The 23,767-nt window shown below is 50.6% G+C and overlaps 1 protein-coding gene across 1 annotated transcript in view; it reads left to right on the top strand.

Annotated features, from left to right (window-relative positions):
• FHAD1 (forkhead associated phosphopeptide binding domain 1) overlaps positions 1-23,767 on the top strand; it is a 133,766-nt gene that overhangs the window by 97,114 nt on the left and 12,885 nt on the right. The window contains exons 17-26 of the mRNA XM_024749888.1: positions 3,511-3,618; positions 6,020-6,193; positions 8,187-8,409; positions 9,913-9,997; positions 11,596-11,717; positions 13,501-13,660; positions 14,907-15,039; positions 19,600-19,729; positions 20,423-20,547; positions 23,474-23,569. Of these exons, the coding sequence (XP_024605656.1) occupies positions 3,511-3,618; positions 6,020-6,193; positions 8,187-8,409; positions 9,913-9,997; positions 11,596-11,717; positions 13,501-13,660; positions 14,907-15,039; positions 19,600-19,729; positions 20,423-20,547; positions 23,474-23,569 (1,356 nt within the window). The remainder of the gene's footprint in view (positions 1-3,510; positions 3,619-6,019; positions 6,194-8,186; positions 8,410-9,912; positions 9,998-11,595; positions 11,718-13,500; positions 13,661-14,906; positions 15,040-19,599; positions 19,730-20,422; positions 20,548-23,473; positions 23,570-23,767) is intronic.

The raw sequence follows: 23,767 nt of genomic DNA, 5'->3' as shown, positions 1-23,767 counted from the left end.
GGTCATTGATTTTCAGATTTTGGAGAGCAGCATTGCCCATGAGAAAAGCAGAGCAAAGGAAGCCTTAGAGACAGAAAAGAGAAAAGTGCGAGATCTGGAGAACCACTTAACCCAGCAGAAGGAGGTCTGAAGAGCAGAGAGAGAGAAGTTGGGCGGTGGCAGCCAAAAGCCCTTTGGAAGGAGCTCCAGAACCAGATGTGAGGCTGTGTCTCGGTGCCCTGATGTAGAGCAGGTGGTAAAGCGGGCAGGTGGGGAGCGGTGCCTCCGTTCAGAGTGGCCGATATCACAACACAGGACTCACCAGCTGTGTGACCCTAGGGCAGATCACATAACCTCCTGTGCGTCAGTTACCTCATCTGTAACATGGGGAGGGATACAGTCCCTGCCTCGCGGGATTAAATGAGTTAGTGTATATTAAGTACTTAGAACTGCACTCGCGCACAGAGGGCCGTCTTCAAAAGCACTGCTGGCCAACGACCTAGGGAAGGGAGTTGCACTCCAGGGGAGACCCGCTGGGTTGGCGTCTGGGTCAGTCCCTCAGCCAGCATCCTCCTTGTCGTCGAAAGGTATTTATGATGTACCCAGCGTGGGCACAGTAGGAAAACACCCTCTTGGCGCCAGCCTCCTAGTTTCATAGACTCCAAAGTAGACCCTCCCTGGGCCGATGGACAGATAGAGACACAAACATTGCAGAGTAAGATGGAGTAGACGGTACACAACCAGCTCACACGGTGGTCACATCAAATAAGCACCAGGGGTCAGTGCCTTCTGGAAGAGATGAGAAGTACACCCTCAAGGACAAGGTGATGTGGGAGGGGGAAGGGGTGTCCAAGTGCCAGGCCCAGGCCGAGCCAGTGACATCCACTGCCACCAGCCTGGGGACTGGGCTTACCAGCCGAAGCCGCCATGAAAGGCAGGCCCCAAGGCTTAGAGGAGGGATGAACGCCCGAGTCATGCCCTGAAAGTCAAAGAAGGGCTCTCGGAGCCAGGGGGCCAGGTGGCCGTGCCCTCAGTGACCTGTGATGGCATCTCCAGGAGCCGGACTGTAGGGACAGAGGGGGCACACACAGACATGTGCCGGCTCTCGTGGAACTTCCAGAAACAAAGCTGGTGACTCAATGAATTGTTTAATTCAGTTTTATTCATCCATCTGCAAATATTTACTGAGTACCTACCACGTGCCGGACCTTATTGGGTGTCAGGGATACTGCAGAGCACTAGACGGACCACAGTCATGCCCCCCACTCTAGGGCGGAGGACAGACAACCATGTAAACAAACACAGGTGACTCCAGAGCCACAGGCTGTGGGGTAGACAAAACCAGGGTGGGTTAGAGAGTGGCCCGTCAGCGGGGAGGGTGTCTCCAAGGAGGTGACCTTGCGTAAGAACTGGAGGGCAGAGGGAACACCACGGGAACATCTGCGGGAAGAGAATGCCACTAGGTCAGGGGTCCCAAGTGCAAAGGAGAGGGACTGGAGTTTGCCAGAGGGACAGGGGCAGGACGGGAAGAATGAAATCAAGCTGGAACAAGACGGAAGCCAAATGGGTCAGAGGAAGAAAGCCGGAGGGAGACACCGGGTAGGCGAAGCGAGGCATGGCAGCAGAGCTGGGTGGGCTAAAAGTGTCGATTCTGGTCCCAATTCCAGCTCTGCCCCAACATGCTGTGTGACTCTGGGCAAGCCCCTTGCCCTCTCTGTGCCCCCATTTCTAATGCGGGTGCAGTGACAGAGGTTTGTTTCGAGGAGTCCGTGCATGCATTGTGACCACCTCCGCAGGTGAGGTCAGAGTCCCGGTCGGGTGGGGAGGATGGAGTGCATGGCCGGATATGGGGGCTGGACAGGCAAGCAAAGACCTTGGGAGTGAGGCTGTGCCAGCCCCTGCAGGGAAGTGAGGTCAGAGTCCACACAGGGCGAGGGAGCTCCGACACAGAGCGAGCCTTGTTAAGGGGTAGAACCCAAACTGTGGTCACAGCTGCCCCCACATCAGCCCTTATACAGATGGGCCAGGGGTGGGGCTTTAGAGTGTGGGCTGCTGCTGAGCAGGGTGGCAGGCTCTGTGCCAGTCTACGTTTGAATACACAAGCATGTCTCCTGCCTCCAGGTAGGGTGGGGCTGGAGTCAGGAGGACAGCTCAGGCCAGGTCCAGAAGCCAGGTGGCAGGGTGGCTAGGGCAGGGCACTGGCATCTGAACTGGCACCACCACTTCCTGATGGTGTGACCTTGATGCATTACTCACCCTCTCACTGCCTCACTCACAGCCTCTGTGTCCTCACCTGCAGGCAGACGCCACCTGGGGGCTCGCGTTCAGTGCACGATGCAGGCGCTCATGTTGCAGAATTTAGAGCGTGGCAGTATCATCATCATCGTTTTCCTTTGTAATTTGCCGAGCGGCGCAGGATAAGAGAAGGGAGGGTGCCCTCCCGTGCGGCATGTGGCCTCTTACGTCAGGCAGGACACAGACTCGCAGGGTGGGGTCTGGACAGTCTTAGGCAGACTTGGCAGTGGGAAAATGCCAAGCCCAGGCAGGGAGGAGAGTCAGAGCCCAGGTGGGGCGGGGAGGCCCGTGTGCAGAGCAGGGCGGGGGGGATGGAGGCCCAGGACGTAATGCTAGAACAGCAAAGCTGTCGGGAAGATCCTCTTTTCTCCAGGGCCACCCACCCCCAAAGTACAACAATGCCAGTAGATTTTCTTTTTACCCAATAATGTATGCTCACTAAAGAAAATTTAGAAGATACAGACCAGTGAAAAGAAGAAAATATAAATTACCAGAATCTCAATTCACCCCAAATAGCCATTATTTATATTTTGGTACATAGCTTTCCAGTCTTTTGTTTATGCATATATAAATTACTTATTTCATTAAAATGTTATTCTTGCGAACTCTCATATTTGTACGGGAGGCATAACTACAAGAGTTTCAACAACTGCAAACAGAGTTTCTCGACCCTACTCTGGCTGTTTCCCTCCTGGGGCTTGTGTAGTTGAGGCTGGGCTCCAATCCCCTCTCCATCACCGTATCTGTGGGGTATATGTGCTCAGTCCCAAACTGTCCTGGGCTTCAATTTCTGGACCCAAGCCTTTGTAGGCTTACCCCTGTCCTTTGCCTCTCCTGCCCCACCTCCCAAGAAGCCAGGTACTTGCCAACAAGGGACCACACTGGTGCCGTCACCTGTCCGTTTAGTAGTTTAGTTCGTGGCTCAGCGCCCAATGCCTTGACCTGAACACTCACCAGCCTGTCACTTCCTGAACACCAGCCCAGAAATCCTGAAAGACGAATAACTCCCTCTTTTAAGGACACAACTAACCAAGACGTGACTTGCAGGTTCTCACCGTGCTGGGCACGCCACCCTTCTCACCTCTCTCTCCAGCGAGCATCCAGTCCCTTGAGCTCTCACTCCCAAACCCTGACTCACTGGTGTCAACGATTACTAATCCTGGCTTCCCCTTGCCGTTGTCACTTCCCTTCCTTTCTCGTGCACACACCCTCAAACCGCTTGTTGTTGACTTCCAGATTTCAGAGAGCAGCATCGCCTACGAGAAACACAAAGCGAAGGAGGCCATAGAGAAGGAAAAGAAAAAGGTGCAAGATCTGGAGAACCGCATAACCAAGCAGAAGGAGGTATGAGTCTCAAAGAGGAAAAGGCATGGAGGAGCCAGCATGGCTGAGCCCCAGGCTCTGGGGGCAGGCGGTCTGGGTTCAAATCCTACCTCTGCCACCCCCTGGCTGTGGGACACTAGGCAGGAGTTGCCACCTCTGTGCCTTGGTTTCCCCACTTATGAAATACAGATGATCCGATAGATCAACCTCACGGAGTTGTGAGGCTTAACTGCTGACATACACAGAGACACGCACCCGGCACTCAGTGAGTGCTGCATGCTTTATTACTGTTGCTGTTATCATCTCACAGCCAGGAAGTGGAGGGGCAGAACCTGAACCCAGGACTACCTGACTCTAGGACTTCTCATCATCACCCCTCCTCTCCCTATCCTTGACCTTGGTGTAGGCTCAGCTGCCCGGGGTCACAGAGGGGGTGGCAGGATATAGATGCCTGAATGTCTGATCGCCTTGGTGCTATTTCTCCACCAGAATCTGTCATCATCGCTATCATCACCTTCATAATCAAACCACGTTTACGATTATTACTGAGAGTAGGAGATGCAGGAGAAGCAGAAGTTGTTGCACAGGGCCCTGTCTTAGGCACCTCCAAGCTGGAGGACTGATTCACCCCTCCTGGGTCCCAACAGTACAAGACACACATACACACACACACACACACACACAAACACATGCAAGCCTATATCTCAAAGGTCAAGGCACGTGATAAACACACAACCTGACAATAGTGGGTTAAATTTAAATACAGGTAAATACAATTTCAAAGGATTTTCGAGACCAGATGGGGCTGGGACTTCCACGGTGGTCCAATGGTTAAGAATCTGCCTTCCAATGCAGGGAACGCGGGTTCGATCCCTGGTCGGGGAACTAAGATCCCACATGCCGCAGGGCAACTAGGCCTGCACGCGCTACAGCCCACGCGCCACAACTAGAGAGGAGCTCGCACGCCGTCGCGAAGAGCCCTCTCACTGCAACGAAAGATCCCGCATGCCGCAACAAGGATCCGATGCGGCCAAATACATAAATAAATAGACCAGATGGGACTAAACAGATCTTCAAGTCTATTCACATCGATCTTAGATCGTTTTCTTCAAAGAAAGGTTCCCAAATATTACCATACATAGAATCACTGGGGGGTTATTTTTTTCTTCTTCTTCTTTTTCTTTCTTTTTTCTTTTTCTTTATTTGGCTGCGCCGCACAGCACGCGGGATCTTAGTTCCCCAACCAGGGATCAAACCCATGCTCCTTGCAGTGGAAGCATGGAGTCTTAATCACCAGACCGCCAGAGAAGTCCCCTGGGGGGCTTGTTTTGGATTAAATAATGTTCATGAAAAGGCTACATGCAGTATGATTCCGACTATATGACGTTCTGGAAAAGGCAAAACTATGGCGACAGTTAAAAGATCAGGGATTAAAAAAAGAAAAAAAAGATCAAGGATTGGTTAGGGGAGTGGTGGTGAACAGACGGAATACGTAGGGTTTTTAGGGCAGTAAAACTATTCTGTGTGATACCATAATGGTAGACACATGTCATTGTACATTTGTCCAAACCCACAGAATGTGCAACACCAAGAGTGAAGCCTAACGTAAACTATGGACTTTGGGTGATAATGATGTGTGGAGGCAGGTTCATCAGTGTAAGAAATGTACCAGTCTGGTGGGGATGTTGACAGTGGAGGAGTCTGTGCATGTGATGGGGGCAGGAGTTCATGGAAACTCTGTACTTTCTGCTCAGTTTTACTGTGAACCTAAAACTGCTCTAAAGAATGAAGTCAAATAAATAAATAAAGTGCGTCCAGCCCCAGCACGGCGCCTGTCACGAAGCCCACATTCCACAGTGTTGGAGAATGGACCCAAGGAGGAGAGTAGAATTTCGACAAAGATCGGAAGAATGGGTCCCGGGAGGAGGGAGAAGGTGTTGAGGACATGGCGACCAGAGTCTAATCTTGCCGGGGCCCCACGGGACGAGGGGAGGTCACCCCAGGGCCGAAGCCACAGAGGAAGATGGAGGAGTGTCCTGGAGGCAGGTCCTGTGACGAAGGGGTGAAGGAACTTGGCACATTTATCCTGGAAAATAGATTTAGGGAGAGACGTGACAGCCCTCCTCAAATATTTAAAGGGCTGTCTCATAAAAGAGAAATAAAACTTGTTCGATGAGCTCCAGGTGACAGAACTGAGCTCAGAGACCAGAAATCTCAAGTAGACAGATCTCAGCTGCATATAAAAAAAGAGTTCTGTAATCATTGGAACCTTCCAGAGAAAACATGGACTTTGGACTTTAAAAGGATCAACAGAACAATACCAGAACAGAGGTCACCTCCTCTCTGAAAACAGGGGAGGGAGAGGCTATGGTAGATATTTATACCTGAATTTCTGTTAATTTGATGTTTGCTGTTTGTCTAGGAAATAGATTTAAAAATGCAAAAAGAAGACATTTTAAATGATAAATTAAATGATGCATTGGCCATGGTAGAAAAGACTCAGAAAACAAAGACGGCTGAAAGTCTAAAAGCAGAGAGCCTCACCACGAAATTAAGTGAAACATTAGCTGAACTGGAAACTGCTAAGATGAAAATGGTAAGTCAGTGCCTTCTGGGGATGGGAGAATTTTCCCTTCAGTGCGAGATCACGATGCCATGAGGATGCGTGGTTTAGACCAGGGGTTCTCAGCCTCTACACTGTTGATGTCCTGGGTGGGGTAACTCTTTCTCATGTCCTGTGCATTACAGGATGTGTAGCAGCATCCCTGGTCTGTACCCACGAGATGCCAGTGGCACCCTTCCCCCAGTTGTGACGACCAAAAATGTCTTCCAACTTTGCCAAATGTCTCTGGCAGGGTAAAATCACCCTCTGCTGAGAAGCATTAGTTTAGTATAAAAAGTAAACAGAAGCTATGATGACACCCTCTGTCCAGGGTCTTCTAAGATGTTGTAATTCAGGGTCTTCACAGGATCAGGCAGAAGCACTGAGCAGCCCCAGAATTTAGGGATCAGTGACTATTCCTCAGACGTTAAGATAATGTTTTCCAATTTCATCTCAGCCTTCAAGGCCCTCCACCATCAGGGCTCAATATTGCACCCACCTGTACTTCATACATTGAACAGACAGGTCTGTGGACAAGGAGTTGATGAGGATTGACCTGGCAGAAGTGCACAGAGTGAACCTGAGTGGGACTGGACTTGGAGACACCGGCTCAGGGTGTGGCACGTTGTTGCTGTAGTCCTGAGTCATAGGACCTGGACACTCGGGGCAGCAGAGCAGGGGAAGGAAGGAGTCGCTCTGGAGAGAGTGAGCAGAAAAATGGCAAGACTCGACAACTGATTGACAGGACAGGAGCACTGAGAAGAGGGAGGAACCAAAGGAGGCGGGCGAGCTTGGAGCCAGGGCACCGGGCGGGCTGATGGCACACGGTGGAGACGCGGGGAAGATGGGGGTTGGGGTTTGTATGTGTGTGGGGGGGGGTCTCTTGTGGGAGAGGGGCTGTCTTCTGGAGAAGGTGAAGAATTCAGACTGAGACGAGGGTGGGGTACCAAGTTCAAAAGTTGCCCAAACTTTTGACAGGGCAAAAAAATAGATTTGGGGCAAGAAGCAAGACATGGGAACAAAATTTGGAAGACAGCCTTGGGGGAGTGATTGTTGAGAGAGCAGGCACGTGTGAGCGTCTCAGGCAGAGAATTTACACATCTGGAGAAGATCAGAGGCTCAACATGTTAAGGGAATCAGGAGGAGGAGGATGACGTCATCCAGGTAGCAGGAGAATGATGTCATCCCGAGAGGGGAGGAAGGTGGGGGGCGGTCAAGGGAAAAGTTCTGACTCACCATCAGGGGACCACTGATCATTTTTGGGTTTTTTTGTTTGTTTTTGCGTGTACGCGGGTCTCTCACTGTTGTGGCCTCTCCCGTTGCGGAGCACAGGCTCCGGACGCACAGGCTCAGCGGCCATGGCTCACGGGCCCAGCCACTCCACGGCATGTGGGATCTTCCCGGACCGGGGCACGAACCCGTGTCCCCTGCATTGGCAGGTGGACTCTCAACCACTGCGCCACCGGGGAAGCCCCATTTTTGTTTTTAAGAACTACAAATTCATTCACTTTTCTCTTATAAAATTGTTCACTCATTAATTCAACCCACACTTACTGAGCATCTGGGTCTAGATGCTGTGGCAGGGATCTAGACACTGATGCTGTGGGCATATTGGTAAATAAGAAAGGGTAAGTTTCTGCTCTCATGGAGCTTACATTCCAGTGGGAGCAAGAAATAAAGACATGAGATCACTCAGATGGTGATAAGTGCCTCAGGGGAAATAAAACAGGGTCATGTCTCCTTCAGATAGGCAGTCAGGGAGGGCCTCTCTGAGGAGGTGACATTGGAGCTGAGGCCTGTCACATGAGGCGTCAGCCATGCGAGGAGCTGGGGGAAGATTGTACCGTGCAGAGGGAACAGCACATGCAAAGGTCCTGGGGCGGGGCGGAGCTTGGTGCTGGTGGGTGCAGGGGGCCCATGTTGTTATTGCTGTTATCGTCCTCTTATCCAGCTCCCAAGATCATGTTAACCACGTCTGTTTTCCCAGATCATGATGGAGGAGCGGATGCAGCTGCAACAGCTCACAGTAAGGGCCCTCCAAGAAGAACAGGAATCTCAGAAGCACGGATTTGAAAAACAGATCATGGAATACAAGGACCAAATCAAACAGCACACCCAGACGATTGTGAGTCTTGAAGAAAGACTCCAGAAAGTGACCGAACACCGTAAAAAAATAGGAGAGAGTGCAACGTTGAAGGACAATGACCCAGGTTGGTCCAGAGAGACGCCGAGGAAATCTTAGTGTTCAGGGCAGGTTCTGATGACCCTGTGGGTCCCCCTAGGCTGATGCAGAAGAAAAGTCTGCGCCTCATTTAAAAGCTCCTCTATTGTCTGGAGGCCTTTTCTTCTTGTTACACAGCAAGGTTAGGCGCCCTCAAGGCCCAGGTTCAACAGAAGTAACAGCAATGAGCAGGGACAGCCTTTGTGCCGAGCCGGTCAGCCAGCGAGGGGCACAGGCTGCCGGGGCTGTTAGGGGTGTCAGAGCAGCACAACGGGAATCATCTTTTCCATGTGGAAACATCCCGTGCAGGGGCCTTTCAAAGGCATCTCTCTGCCATCAGCAATTTGCAACTTTATAACCAGCTGGGGTTTATCCCTTTAAAAAAAAAAAAAGAGGCTGAAGAAAGAACTCAAGAGTTGTGAGCACTTATTCGCCCTGAATGACCAAGGTGATGCGTAAAACTAAAGACAGTGAGCTCTTGGAAAAGAGTTCTGGAAGTAGAGGCCTCGGGCCAGGGTTTCTCATCCTCGGCACTAGTATTGTCATTTGGGCTGGAGGACTCTTGGTTGGGGGCCGTCCTGTGCACTTAGGGTGTTGAGCAGCCTCCCCGGCCTCTGCCCACCGGATGCCAGCAGCCCCAACCCCCACCCCAGTGCGACAACCAAAAATGTCTCCAGACGTGGCCAAACGTCCCCTTCAGGGTAAACTCCCCACTGGTTGAGAACCGTGGTCCTAGTCTAAGCCACTTGACAAGCTGTCAGGGCTCACCTCATGGATTCATTCACTCAACATGCATAACTGATCATCTATTATGTCCCAAGCTCATTCTAGGCACTGGGGGGTTCAGCAATGGACAGGCCAGGCAGCTAGCCAAATCACTGCCCTGACAGGGGACCCAGGATGGACAGGGCACCACGGCACGGGCACAGGGCGGGACTCAGTCTCCCAGCCCAAGTCCAGGTCGGAGGGAGGATGTTTCAGCTGGGACCCGAGAGCGACTACATCTTTGTCACCCCACTCTTAGATCCATGCCTGCCATCAAGCAGATGCTCCCTAAGCATCTGTCCAATGAATAAATGAGTGGGTGAACTGAGGGTGAGGGCGGAAACTGGAAGGCGTGGGCTGAGGAGTAAGTGGGAGGTGAGGACAGGACGAGACTCTTGTCGGGGCGGAGAGCAGGAAATAGGGCAGGAGGTGCGACCCAGGAGTTAAGGCTCCGCCCCTCCTGCGCCCATCTCCTCGTCTGTCAATGGAGTCAGTGATCCCTGCCTTAGAGAGTAGCTGGGAAGATTTCACGAGCTCATACGTGGTGCGGCGGGAGGCGGCAGCCTGTGACACAGAACACACGTTGGTTCCCATTAGGTGGAGAGGGCTGGGGGCATAGGGAAGCTTTGTAAGTTGAGAAAGCCATAGGTGTGTTGATAAGCAAAGGGGAAGGAAGACATCTGCTGTGTAAGGACTGTGGTGACGCTGGCCTGTCCCTCTGATCCAGCCCAGGAGGGGGAAACACAGCAAGACACTGTGACAGCACCTCCGGTGGGGAGCTCCGCCAAAGACGCAGTGTGTGAACACCTGATGTGAGTACCCGACCGGACCCCTGCTTCTGGCCACGTTGTCAGAGTCTGCAAAAAGGAGTTGAGTCCGGGCTATTCTTGCTGCCATTTGAGTTTTTTGATCCCTGTAGTTTCTCGATCATGTTCAAATTCCAACTCAACACTCTCCAGGTGTGTGGCCCCGGGCAGGTCACGTCACCTCCTGTGCCTCAGCTTCCCTGCTGGTGAGATGAGGTACATGAATGCCAGCTAATGCTATGATTGGCTACTTTTTCCAAGTACCTGCTCGAGGCAAGTGCATTCCTGGGTATTATAAGCGGGTTTCAAACACCACTTGGTTGAGTGGGTCCTGCAGATGGTTAAAAGTTAAGAGGTTGGACTAAACGACCTTGAAGCTCCCTCCCAACCCAAAAGTCCATACCTGGAGCCACAAAGAGCTGACAGTTTCCAGAGAAACAAAATCCATGAATGGGAAAGATCCTGAAAGCCACTGACAAGCAGCGTACAAACAGTAGGCAGGAATGTGATGCAGAGGAAGGATTCAGAAAGTTTCTCAAAAAAGACAAGCCACCAGCCTGAGCCCTGCACCACATACCAGTTACCAAAGTCTAATGTCACAGGGGTTTTACCTCAAGAGGGCAAAGATACTCAGATACTCAGCCTCCATGTTCCGAAAAGTTCCTAACTGACTCCTCCTGGTAGACAGAGCTCTCTCTAAAGACAGCAGTAGCCACGACCTGGAGAAGGATCAGCAACACCTCACTCTTCTCTGGTCCACTTCCTTAGCTGTGGACACCCTCGAGGCAGAGTTTCATCCTCAAGTTGGAAGAGTTACAGCCAAGGAGTAGAGAGGGAGACAGATAGACAGACACGTACACACAGCACGCGTCTCTCAGGGCTGGGGTGTCTCACCCTTGCTCATAACCCCCCTCAAGGCACCTCTCCCGCTGTCACGCTGGGCCCCTTCCCACGGAGCACTGCTTCCCTGTCAGCCACCCTGATCGTCATGGTGCCAAAGACGTCCTGCCCTCTGGGGCATGGGGCCAAAGAGCTGCCCTCATCCCACCCTCCCTGTGTCCCCCTTGATTTTCTGGGCCCCAGGGCCCACACTTCTGCAAAGGGTCCCATGAGCACCACTCACTCACGTGGCACCACGTCTCTCCATCAGGAATTAAAAGAAGCTGGTGAGAGAACGGGAGCCATACCGTCCTCTTCTCTCTCCTCTTCCTCGTCCTCAAAGAATCCCTGAACCCACAAAAAAATAGTCTTCCTTCCTCTTTGCACCAAAGATCAAAAGCCCACAAGAGCATTGGTTCACGCTGACAGACGCTTGAGCGGCAAGATAGTTTCAGCTTCACGCTAGTTGTATCTCAACCTCAGGGCGAACCCGGCCGGGATCCTTTGTTCTGTCTCCACGTATTTCTTTGTAATGCAGGTGGATCAAAATGGATTTTTGCTTTGAGAGTTTTTAAAGAGTGTGCTTATCGCCCTTGCTGGGACAGGCATCCCATGGACCATCGTTGATTGGGGATCACTTTGCCTTTGTACTTGGCCCCTTCCAGGCACTCAAGACACCAGGGAGATTGAGTTGAACTGACTTGGTCTGTTTCTGTGAATTTCAGAGAGGACTTATTGACTGCTCAGAAGGAAATCCTGTCTCAGCAGGAGATCATGAGGTTAAGGAAGAACCTCACTGAAGCCCATAGCCTCACTGAAGCCCATAGCCGAATGTCAGATTTGAGAGGTGTGTACAGTTGCCCATGTCCCTTGATTTCCTGACCCACTTCAAGACAGGAAAGAAACGTGTCTGAAGGGTTGGAAAGCTGGGCATTCAAACTCCCACTCAACCTGACTTCCTGGGCCGTCACAGTACTTTTAGCTCAGGGTCAGCAAGAGCTGTATCCTGGGTATTGAACTGATTCCTTTTGACATGGGGCTACAGGGAACATTCTCAGATGGCTCTGGACCTCTGTGTGGAAAGGCAACTTTCTTTTTCGGAGACAATTTCTGATGACCACAGAGGATTTGTCTCTGGGGGCAAAGGCTTGGGGGTCAACCGTGGGCGCCCCTGGGCAGGCCAGCCGGCACAAGTCCTAGCACCCAACAGCTTAGGGAACTCAAGGAAGGTGTCTCCCGGGCCTCTCCTTCTTCTGATGCAAAAACACCTGCAGCACGTCTGCCTCCCGGGGTTGATTTGGACGTCAGAGACCACTAGACTAGGGGCGAAATAGCTGCGAGGTCTGCTCTCTTCTGGACGGACACAAGTCTGACTGAATATTCCTACTTGACCCTTCTTCTCCCCAGACTTTTATTTTTGCCTCTCTTCTTCTTGCTTCTTAGAGCTGTCTTCTTTTCCCATCCCTAGCTTCCATCCAGCCAAAGGGCAGGAGTCGGGGGGTGTAGCTAGGTTTGGGGAGGTGGAGGGAGGGTGAGGAGCACTCCTCTCGTCCCCATCTCAAATCCGTGCACCCCAGACCTTCAGTGGTGTTTGCTCCTGTGTCTGGACCAGCTGATGCCCCCAAGGCTTTTATGGCAGGATTTCTCAAAGAGTGATTTTTCCATACCAAGTTATGAGAACACGTGGGAGAGAGGCTACAGTGTCCAGTTCTAGAATGGGGAGGCGCTGGACCCGGTTCTGGATCTGCTGTTTCTCAGTTGAGCAACTTTAGGCAAGTCCCCTGACCTCTGTGAACCTCAGTTTCTGCACCTGTGACATGAGGGTGTTACTAGGAACTGCCTTGTAGCGTTGCTTTGAAGACTCAAGGCAGTGTTGGTGTCTTTTTTCTGGCCCTGCGACATGTGGGATCTTAGTTCCCCGACCAGGGATCAGACCCTCGCCCTCTGCGCTGGAAGCGCAGAGTCTTAACGGCTGGACCGCCAGGGAAATCCCAGTGTAGGTGTCTTACTTTGGATTTTCCCACAAGAAGACCCCCAAGACCAGAATTCCACTGCAGGTGGTTTATTTGAGAGATGATCCCAGGGAAGACAGCAGTGGAAGTGAAGTAAGACAGGAGGGGGAAGAAAGCAGATAACGGCTGTGCTGGCCGGTCAGTGGGCACAGTGGGGGACCGAGGTTACTACTGCAGTGTGGTCGCAGGGGTGCCACCTGGGGGGGGAGGGAGCTGGGCTGCGTACCCCAGCCTGTCTCCACCAGTCCGTGGTTGGAGGCTGTTGCCTCTGGCAGGCTCATGAGCAGTCTCCAGAGGCCTCAGAACGCCGTAGGAAACATGCAGAGCAGGCAGCCGAAGGTGCCCTAGAATATGCCACAGGCTCACAGGTCCTGACAGCTGGGGCCGGGCAGGCGCCTCGCGGGCTGCCTCATGGCGCCAGCACTCACTGAAAGGTAATGCCGTTTTGCTGTTTTGGGGGGGAAGACGCACGCAGACCTCCTGGCCGTTACTGAAGCCCCCAGAGCATCCCTGGAGGGTGGACCGCCTCATGGCTCTTAGAGGCCTGGCAGAGCTGCTGTGGCGCTCGCAGAGACCTGGGGCGGGAGACCCCCTAACCAGCTTCCACATCACTCCCAGGGGAGCTTAACGAGAAGCAGAAGATGGAGCTGGAGCGGAATGTGGCGCTGGTCCAGCAACAAAGCAGCGAGCTGATTGTGCTCAAGGAAAAGACGGCACAGATGAGCAGCCTGCTGGAGAAGAAGGACAAGGAGCTAGAGGCCCTCAAGCGGGCACTCAGGTGGGTAGGAAGGTCTGCACGGCGGGTGTGTGGAGCCCAGGCACACCCAAGTGCCCAGGGAGCCTGGCACAGAGAGGCAGAGCAGGGGGCGAGGAGGGGGCAGTGCTCAGTCAACGCTGGTTGAAGAGTTGAATGAATGAGTAGATGAATGAATGACGTACATTTCATTGCTTTACAACCTCATCATTTAAAACAAAGCTTTGCTCAGTTCTGTGCATCTAGACATTCCTGCCCAATATTCCAGATGAATCTCAGCTTAAATGCCACTTCCTCCAGGAAGCCCTCCATCATTCGCCATCACGAAACATAGCCAAGGGCTCCTGCTCTGCCTGGGGTCCATCAGCTCCTTCGTGCCACTTGAGCAAACCCTTCTCACACAGCCAGGCTGCTCCCACCTGCTGATTGTCTGCCTTCCCCATGAGAACCCCTGTGTAGACTCTATTGACTCCCCAGCATTCACACGGTGCCTGGCATATAAAGGAACGTAGTAAATATTGACTGTACAAAGGTATAGACTGGAGGTGTCAGAGGTCAGCTTAAACTAAATATATTGTTGTTGTCCCACGGATTCGTCTCAAAAATACATGTGAAAAAAAAAAAAAAAATACATGTGAGTTTGCATTTCCATCTATAGTGTATCCATATTTTGACATAAGATTAATGTTTTTCCCAAGGAAGTTTGCGTAGAATTGATATCTCATGTATACTCTGTAGCTTCATGTGCTCCGTGGTTCATGGCCAAGGCAGATTCACATAGTGGTTAAAAGAATAGGCTCCAGACCCAGGCTACATGGATTCGAGGCCAGGCGCCTTCACCTACAAGCTCCACGACCACAGGCAAATTGCTATATGTCTCTCTCCTTGTCTGTAAAACGGGGCAAGCAGAGTCCCCACCTCATGGGACTTCTATGAGAAACAGAAGGGTTGACAAATAATAAGTGTTAGAAACAGCAGACACACAGTAAATACCCCCCATGAATGTCACAGCAGGTGTCTCGCAGACCCAATGCAGGAAGCAAGGATGGGTAGGGGCCTGCCTGTCTGGTCACTATAGCCTTAAGTCCCCCGAAGCTCATTTCCCTAGAAATCTTCGGGCAGTAGACTTGAAGGCTCAAAGATTTTGGTTCCCTGTAAGAATGGGAGTCCCTTTTCCAATTCTGTTCGTGGGTACAAAGGTAATTCACGGTTCCCGGAATTCATGCTGCCAACGACTCTGCTGCCCAGTGTCTCATCTTCTCTGCCCTAGGGCCTCCCAAGAGAAACACAGACTCCAGCTGCACAAGGAGAAGGAACAGAAGCCCAGGAACACAACCCAGATGTGTGACATCTCGGTGCAGATAGAACCAATCCACACCGATATTTTCTTGAGCAGCCAGGAAGTGAGTGCCTGCCCTGTCCCTGGGCAGCTAGAAAGACAAGCTAAGAAAGAGCCCAGCAGTGGCTTTCTTTGTGCTTTTTTTTTTTTTTTGCTTTTTTTTTAACAGGGTGATGTGAGGTTCGAGTTTGAAAGAGAAGGCACAGCTGGGGAAGGGCGGTCCAGGCAGGGTAATTGCCACTACAAAGGCCCTGAGGCAGAAATATGTTTCAGGAGGAATATAGGTGGGAAGGAGGGCAGTTTGGGATCTAGGAGAACTTTTATTATTATTATTGTGTGTGTGTGTGTGTGTGTGTGTGTGTGTGTGTGTGTGTGTGTGTGTGGCTGTGTTGGGTCTTCGCTGCTGCAGGTGGGCTTTCTCTAGTTGCGGCGAATGGGGGCTCCTCTTCGTTGTGGTGCACAGGCTTCTCATTGCTGTAGCTTCTCTTGTCGCGGAGCACGGGCTCTAGGCGCACGGGTTTCAGTAGTTGCGGCACGCAGGCTCAGTAGCTGTGGCTCGCAGGCTCTAGACTGCAGGTCCAGTAGCTGTGGCGCACGGGCTTAGTTGCTCCACGGCATGTGGGATCTTCTCGGACCAGGGATCAAACCCGTGTCCCCTGCATTGGCAGGCGGATTCTTAACCACTGAGCCACCAGGGAAGCCCCTTTCTTTGCTTTTGTAAACATCTTCATTTTAAGTTCCAAAAATATTACTTGCTTATGTGGACGTGTGCCATCAGACCTTTTCCTCACAGAGACCACCACGTGCTTGTACAGTCAGGACTGTGCAGTGGTTGAAGGTCAGGCTTGGATTCGATTCCAGTCTTGACTCCTCCACTCAGAAACCGTGTGACCTCAAGGATGCACCTGAGTACCAATTCCCTCATCTGGGAAGTGGGAGTAATACCAGTCACCACCCCCCCATGGGGTTGTTGAGAAATGAATTTATACACACAAACACGTGCAAACTTACATATACATATATTTATTTAATAGGGCATTTTTCAAAACATGGTATCAAGCCACATATATTCTGCAACTATTTTTTTCTCACATAAGACTATTTAATGGGCATATTGTCAAGTAAGCATGTAAAGATCTACCTCATTCTTTTAAATGGCAGCAATGAATTCCATCATGTCCCTTTTATCCAGCCAGTCCTGTATTGATGGACATTTGTTTCTACTTCCACACGTTGCTGTAGTTAATATCCTTGTAAGTATGTAGAACAAATTCCTAGATGTGATTCCGAGATGTCCAGAGGACAGCCTGAACTGTGCTTGGTATGGCCAAACTGCCTTCCCAAAGAGCCATGCCACTTACACTCCATGGCTGACTCTTGGCAACCTCTGCCCAGAGGCCTTTGCATGCCTGGAAGTCCCAGCGGCGCAGCACACAGGGATCATGTCTTAGAGCGAGAACAGCCTTCACCACGCAGTCCTCAATGGTGGCGCTCACATCTGTCCCCGTGGCAGGGGCTGTGATGCTCCCCATTGTACGTGGGCGGCTGACTATGGGTATGGCGCTTCCTCGAGGCCCCGGGTTTCCTGGAGTCCAAGGATCTCCTTTGCTTTGTGAAACTAGAGAGCAGAGCGTTTCAGTAATGGGCTTTGGACTTTCACTTGGAGACAGGGCCAAATGTGTCAGCTTGCCTTCCTGCCTTCACAAAGATGCCTTTCCCCTGCCAAAGAGCAGTGAGCCAGGGCCGCCCGCAGCGTGAAGGAAAGGGCTCAGCCCTCCGGCCCTGGCAACAATCACCATCCAGAGAACTTTAGCAGAGGTGTCTCCTCGTTACTAGGGCCACCTGGCGATGGGGCTGCAGCGGGTTCCGCAGCTGTGAGCTCCACGGGGCCGGAAGCAGGTCTCACTCCTGTCGGAATCCAAGCTCTTCGTGCAGGACCCGGCACATATTCATTCACACGTTCAACAACTATTGAGCACCTGCTGTATGCCAGGCCCTGTGCTGCGCTCAGGGGAGGATGCTCAGGGTCCCTGCTCACACCAGACCCCCTGCGACTCTGCACGTGTTTGCTGGAAAGGACTGTTGACCAGAGGCCTGTGATTTTTAGTTTCTGTGACGAGGAGGGGTTAGTTGAGGAAGATGGGGGAGGGAGGCTGCAAGATAAAAGTAAAAAGGATTTTTTATTTCTCAGAACGGCTTTCCACACTCAGGCTACTTCCTGCTTTCTAAACCAGAGTGGGTCAGAGGGCTTAAGCATTGTATGAGAAAGAATCTCCATCTTCCCTAAATAAACAAATTCCCAGAAGAGCCATGAGTAAGGGTCACATCGGGCTCAGGCGAGCTCTGCAGGCAGAGGAAGGGCTGTCACCAAGCCCGGCTACTGCGGCTGCCCCACCCCCAAGGCCGGTCACCCCTGCCCACCTCCTCCTCTCCAGCCTCCAGCATGTGCTCACACACACACACACACACACACACACACACACACACACACATTCCTGGTGTTTACTCCCAAGGCAAACACACACCCTCAAAGAGAGGGAGGCCAGTGTAGAAAGAGCCTGGGAAGTAAGCTGGCTGTAGCCAGAGTCGGGCTCCATCGAGGTCCTACTAAGTGCAGCCGGGGGTAGAGTGCCCCCTTCTCTCAGGGACTGAGCCCTGGTCCCAGCAGGAACACTGGGGCAGACCCCTTCCGGCTCCGTATTTCTTGAGCCCCTGCTATGCCCGGGGAATAAGGCTGGGCCCTGGGAATAGCACAGTCTACAACGGAGACAAACTCTGCTCTCACAGAGCCCACATTCTGGAAAAGGAGAGACACAGGCAATAAACAAGTCAACGTCGAACAAAATGTCCAGCGGGAGTGAACGCTCCGAGGAAAGATACAGCAGGATTCGGGGTAGAGTAGCGTGTGGGAGGGGGCCTCCCAGGAGGAGACCAGGAGCAGAGCCTGAATGAAATGAAGGAGTGAGTGGTGGGGACGTGGGGTGAGAAGTGTGGCCCCAGGAGGACCTCAGACGGCCCTGCTGGGCTCCCCGAGTGAGGCCACGAGCCTTGTGCCCATCGTGGCCAGCATGGGGCCTGGCACATGTCACATGGGCCTTCAATAAGCATTTGATGAATCAAGGAAGGAAGAGCAAATAAACGTCCCTTTCCCTCTTCTCTGCTTTGTTTTCCTGGTAGCATTTATCACTTTCTGGAATTTGAACATGTCTTTCTACTTGTTTGGTGTCTCTGCCCCATAGCAATGAGCCCCCAGCAGCAGAGCTTTCTGCCTGGTTCCCCGATCTCTCCCTAGTGCCTAAACAGTATCTGGTGAGCACTGTCTCTCTGAACCAAAATTGTCATAAGATTGTGATAAAACAAGTTGTCAGTTTCTTCCCTTTCTCGCCATTTTGACTGGGACCTTCCCTAGCCACAGTACTTACATCTGAAGACCATTCCCCAACACACCATCCCATTTCCAGTTTCTTTCTTTAATATCTATCACTGTCCACCATCTATTTTCCATGATTATCTTATGTATTGTCTGTCTGCTCACACTAGGATGCAGAATCTATGATAACAGGGATTTTACCAGTTTTAGTCACTGCTAAGTTCCCAGAGCCTAGCACAAGGCATGGCACATAGACCTGCTCAATAAACCTTTGTGGTATGAATGAATGAGTGGATGAATGAATCACTTACCCTAGGGAAGTGTTGTTTAATTTGGAGTCTACGACAGGGCTTCAGGGGGTCCCTGAAGCTCCAGAAGTTGTCTGCAAATTTTTGTACGTGAATTTTTCTGGAGGAAGAAACCCGCATTCTTCCTGTTCTCAAAGGGGAGAATATGTGCATGACCCTTAAGAGATGAGGAAGACTTTTCCTTGTCTGTGCCCTTTGTAAACCCAACTCTAGCGACATGGCTAGTGACTACCATATTGGAGGGTGCAGATAGAGAATACTTCCATTGTTGCAGAAAGTTCTGTTGAACCACACTGTTCCAGAGAGTCCAGGAGTCTCAGAGGAGTGTTTTCCTTTCTGCAGACCAGCCAGGAGTCCGCCCATCAAATTCCCTCGAGCAGATATTAAACCACTATCCTTATTACCAGCTAAGAAGAAAATATCACATGTTCTTACCTAAAAAATGCCCCTCCAGGGACTTCCCTGGCAGTCCAGTGGTTAAGACTCTGCGCTTCCGCTGCAGGGGGCGCGGTTTCGATCTCCGCTCAGGGAACTAAGATCCCGCATGCCGCACGGTGCAGGCAAAAATAAAAAATGCCCCTCCAGGAGCGAATTTGATGTGATTATTCAGAGATGAGACCAGAATGACAACAAGTAGAAACCCAAGCTTAGAAGAATATTAGAAGAAAAAGAGAAATAAAACATGGGGATGGAACATAGAGGGGATCTCTTATTTATAGTGATGCTAAGTAGGTAGGAAAGTTGGAAATCTTCCTAGATGTGACTTTGTATTTGAAATGAAATTTTTAAATTCCTTCTCTGCTGAAGCCCCTTAATGATACTTTCCAAGGTACTAAGTAGGTGACGGGGTTTCTGCTAATCCATGATTTGTTCATGTTTCTTCAAATACAAGAGAGGGAGATTCTGATCCCTGATAAAGCTGCTGTCCTCACCATTCTGGCCACAGGAGCAGTCCTTCGGTGATCTAGGGGCCAAGTGCAAAGGGTCCCGACATGAGGAAGTCATTCAGCGTCAGAAAAAGGCCTTATCTGAGCTTCGTGCGCGAATTAAAGAACTTGAGAAGGCCAGCTCGTCAAGTAAGTTTCCTCCTTCCTAGTCACCCGCTCTGTGCTGAGAGCCGTGGGCCCCAGACTTGAGGGTTCACTTTGGGGACTGACCAATTTGCCAGGACCACCATCTTCTATCCCCATCATTTCATAACTAAAAGGACATAGTTATAAAAAAAAAAAAAAAGATGGGCAGGAAAAAAAAAATTGGGCAGACATGATCTCAGAGTCAAGAGCAGGCCTTGATATTAAATAAACAGGATTTCATGAAAAACTCACAACCTTGTCCTTCTTTTTCTGATTTCACTGTGGCCCAGTGGAAACTTTTTCATAGACTGATGCTGTGCAAGGACCAACCTTGGGGAACTTCCCAGGATAAATACCCTGTGTAGAGGGAATAGGGCTTTCAAGAAACCAAGCTTGCTGCTGGGTAGAGCACTGGGCTAGGACACAGAATCCTGGGTTCAAGTCCATCCTCATACCTGTGGCCAAAGGTTCACCCGCAGTGCCTCAGCCCTGTGAGGCTGCACACTCATATTAGCTGTGTGGCCTTGGACAAGTCATTTCACCTCTCTGGGCCTTGATTCCTCACCTGCCAAGGGAGGATGGTGAGGTAATTAGTACTGGCCTGTGGTAAGTGTCCAGTAAATAGCAGCTGTGATTTTTACATGCAGTAACTTCTTCCTGAGCCTTTCTTTTGAGTGTAAATTATTTCTTTTATAGATCATAAAGACCACATGGATGGATCATTTCTAGACTTAAAGACCCTCGGGATGAAAAAAAATGTTCAGAAAATATGGGATGTAAAACCTGACTTGCCAACTTTTTCAAGAGTAGAGATCCGAGCGGTAACCAAAGAAAATTTGTCTCTGCACTGACTGACACGTGGAGAGGGTGGGCATGAGGACAGACACTAGCCGTGTGTCCTGGCACCACTGGATACATCATTGGTTCGAGGCCAGGTCCTCCCTGATGGGCTAGCACCTGTATGGACTGGTCGGTGCCTGGCCGTACCAGCGGTCCAATGTTTGAATAGAAAGGCGGCTTCCCATCATGTACAGCATGGCGTAGCATTGCACTGATGTTGGCCAGGTCAACCTCTGGGCCCTCCTTTTCACATCACATGTTATATTCTGCAGACAATATTCAACAAGCTAATGTACAACATTATGTCCCGAGCTTGCCTAATATTTGCTTTTTGCTATAAACGGAAAAACATGAACGCATAAAGGGCAGCAGAAGGGAGCCATGATGATTAAGAAGACACAAGTTCTAGAATCAGAGATCTGTGTCCTAATCCCAGCTCTGCAAGCTCTGTGACCTTGGGCAGGCTCCTAACCTTTCTGGGACTTCATTTCCCGGCTGTAAAATGATGATGGAAAAATTACGGGAGATAATTATGTAAAGTGCTTATCCCAGTGCCTAGCCCATAGCGAGCACTTTAATAGATGATAGCTATTATTATTAAACAGTATTATCCAAGAAAAGCTTCCTTTCTTAGGGAGCATAGTTTGTATTTGCCAGGATTTTCAGAAGTCATTTGATTGTTAGGTTGGAGGTGCCCTGTATCCTAAATGGATGCTCGATCGCGTGTTTGATTGACACATGACAATGGACAGCTCAGGTCAGCATTAATCACAGGACCTGCTGGGTGTGGCTTGCTGCGGCAGCTGGTCTAAACCAGCTTTTGGAAAAAATAATAAAGCCATCCTATCTGTACCAGCATTTTCTCCTACCGTTTTTCTAGACATTTGCTCACACGTCTAGAGATGTGAGTCTTCAGAAACTTGTTGGTTTTCCTGATAAACTTGAACCTTCCTTCTCTGAGGTTGGGAGTAGAGGGACCATCTCCAGGTGGGGAGCTCAGCTGGATCTCACATCCTGATGCTGCTGCTTCCAAGATTTACCTTCTCCTCGGCAACAAGCCCTCATCCCACCACTGACACCACAGAGCAGGAAACCTCCCAACTCTCAAGCCTCCAAGGTTGGCAGTAATTAAACGAAAGAGCAGGAGGAAGAATAGCTGACATCTGTTAACTGCTTACTGTGTGCCAGGCGTGGAGCTCAGCCGGCTACATGCCTCATCTCACTTAGCCATGGTAGCAGCCTTGTGTCATAGTTACTATTATCGTCCCCATTTAACAGATAAGAAAAATTAAGGCTTCAGGAGGTCAGGTACCTCACCCAAGGTCACAGAATAATGATTGAAGAAGCCATGGGTGTGTCCCTGGTGGTCTGTCTGCTAGCCTGCAGAGACCGGGTGGGGACTGTGTGATTGGATCCTGTAGCCCAGGCTCTTCCTTAGTGACCCTCCCCTCAGGAAAAGAGGGGGAATCTGGAGAGGTACAGAGGATGCAGCTGAGGGTAGCTGAAGCCACTGAGCAGCATCGCAGGTTCTTTTTGCAGCAGATCTGCCCGGTTTATTGTCATCTTCAGATGCCCTCTTTTATTCTCATCTCCACAGATACATAGACAAATATGTCCACTCTTATCTATCACAGTCACTTTGGGGGCCTTTTTATTTTTGTAGTTTTTTTTTTTTAATCTCAGAGGTTTTCAGGGTAGTGCCAACACATGCTAGGGCTAAGAGATGCTCATGGCAAGCATTAAAAGCCAATTTATTTTTTAAGGAGGCTTATTATGGTTGTTTGTAGTCGTTCAGATCAGGCCCCCTATTCAGTCTGGTGGCCTTTTCATGCAGTCAGTTGGGCTTCCAGCAGCCAGCTGGCTGGTTGGGGTCTTAGGGAGATGCAGCTGCAAATACTATCTGCACTGGCTCTGGAAAGGGTCTGAAGTGACGCCCACCCACCAGGTTCCAGAGCTAGGAGAAGGTTTGGCCAAATTTTGTGAGGGTATGGTTTCCGCTGCATAGAAATGAGATTCCTTTAATAAAAAGGAGGGAGGCTATTTTCTACTTAACCTTCATTCGTTCATTCAACAAACATGCCCACTATGCACCACTCGGTGCCAGGTGCCATGCTGGGCGCAAGGAGGGGGATAGTGAGCAAAGGCAACACGGTCCCCATTTCTCTGGAGCTTGTCTTCTCCACATCGGCGGTACTGATTTTTTGAGCCAGGTAACTGTTTGTTTGGGAGACTGCCCTATGTATCGTGGGGTGTTTAGCAGCATCCTTGTCCTCTACCCACTAGACGCCAGCAGCAATTATGACAACCACAAATGTGTCCAGGCATTGCTAAATGTCCTGGAGGGGTGGACAGAGTCACCCCTGGTTGAGAACCACTGGCCTAAAGGGAAGACAGACGAGACAGTGGCCAAAGAATGGCACAAGCGATGCATCATTTCAAAGGCAGTCGTGCTCTGAAGGGGTAGGAACACAGTCATAAAGAAAGCAGTTCACAGAGTCAGACTGGATTTAAAACCAACTCTCTTGGCATGGACATATATACACACACACGCTACCAAAGGTAAAATGGATAGCTAGTGGGAAGCAGCTGCATCGCGCAGGGAGAGCAGCCCGGTGCTGTGTGTCTACCTAGAGGGGTGGGATAGGGAGGGTGGGAGGGAGACGCGAGAGGCAGGGGATATGGGAACATATGTATATGTATAGCTGATTCACTTCGTGATACAGCAGAAACTAACACACCATTGTAAAGCAGTTATACTCCAATAAAGATGTTAAAAAAAAAATCAACCCTCTCGAATTATTCTTTGGTAACTTTCCAGTTCTTCCATTATTCTTTGGGTTATTCTTCTGGATGTAGAAAATCATAATGGAATGCCAAGAGAGTTTTTTTTCTTTCTTTTTATTTCAGCCTCAAAATGGCCTTTCCAGCCCAGGGTCCATCATGGCCACTGAGAAGTTAGGGAAAACGGATGTGGCTGAGGCTTTAGATCTTAGTGAAAAGCTGGTAGGTACACCCAGCATCAGTCCCCTCCTGTCCAAACCTGCATGCCCTGCAAATGGTTTAAACATCAACCCCACATACATATTTATTTGTTACAGTAGCTCCACGAGACCCATCTACTATCCCAGCATGGGCTGGAAATTGCACAGCCAAATTCCTTGGAAGACTGGGTAGTAAGAGTGAATGTTTATGTCTGTTGTC

The sequence above is a fragment of the Neophocaena asiaeorientalis genome, unplaced genomic scaffold, assembly GCF_003031525.2.
Source record: "Neophocaena asiaeorientalis asiaeorientalis breed wild unplaced genomic scaffold, Neophocaena_asiaeorientalis_V1.1 scaffold275, whole genome shotgun sequence".
In the NCBI taxonomy this organism is placed as follows: domain Eukaryota; kingdom Metazoa; phylum Chordata; class Mammalia; order Artiodactyla; family Phocoenidae; genus Neophocaena; species Neophocaena asiaeorientalis.
This window is presented reverse-complemented; position numbering and strand designations above follow the sequence as displayed.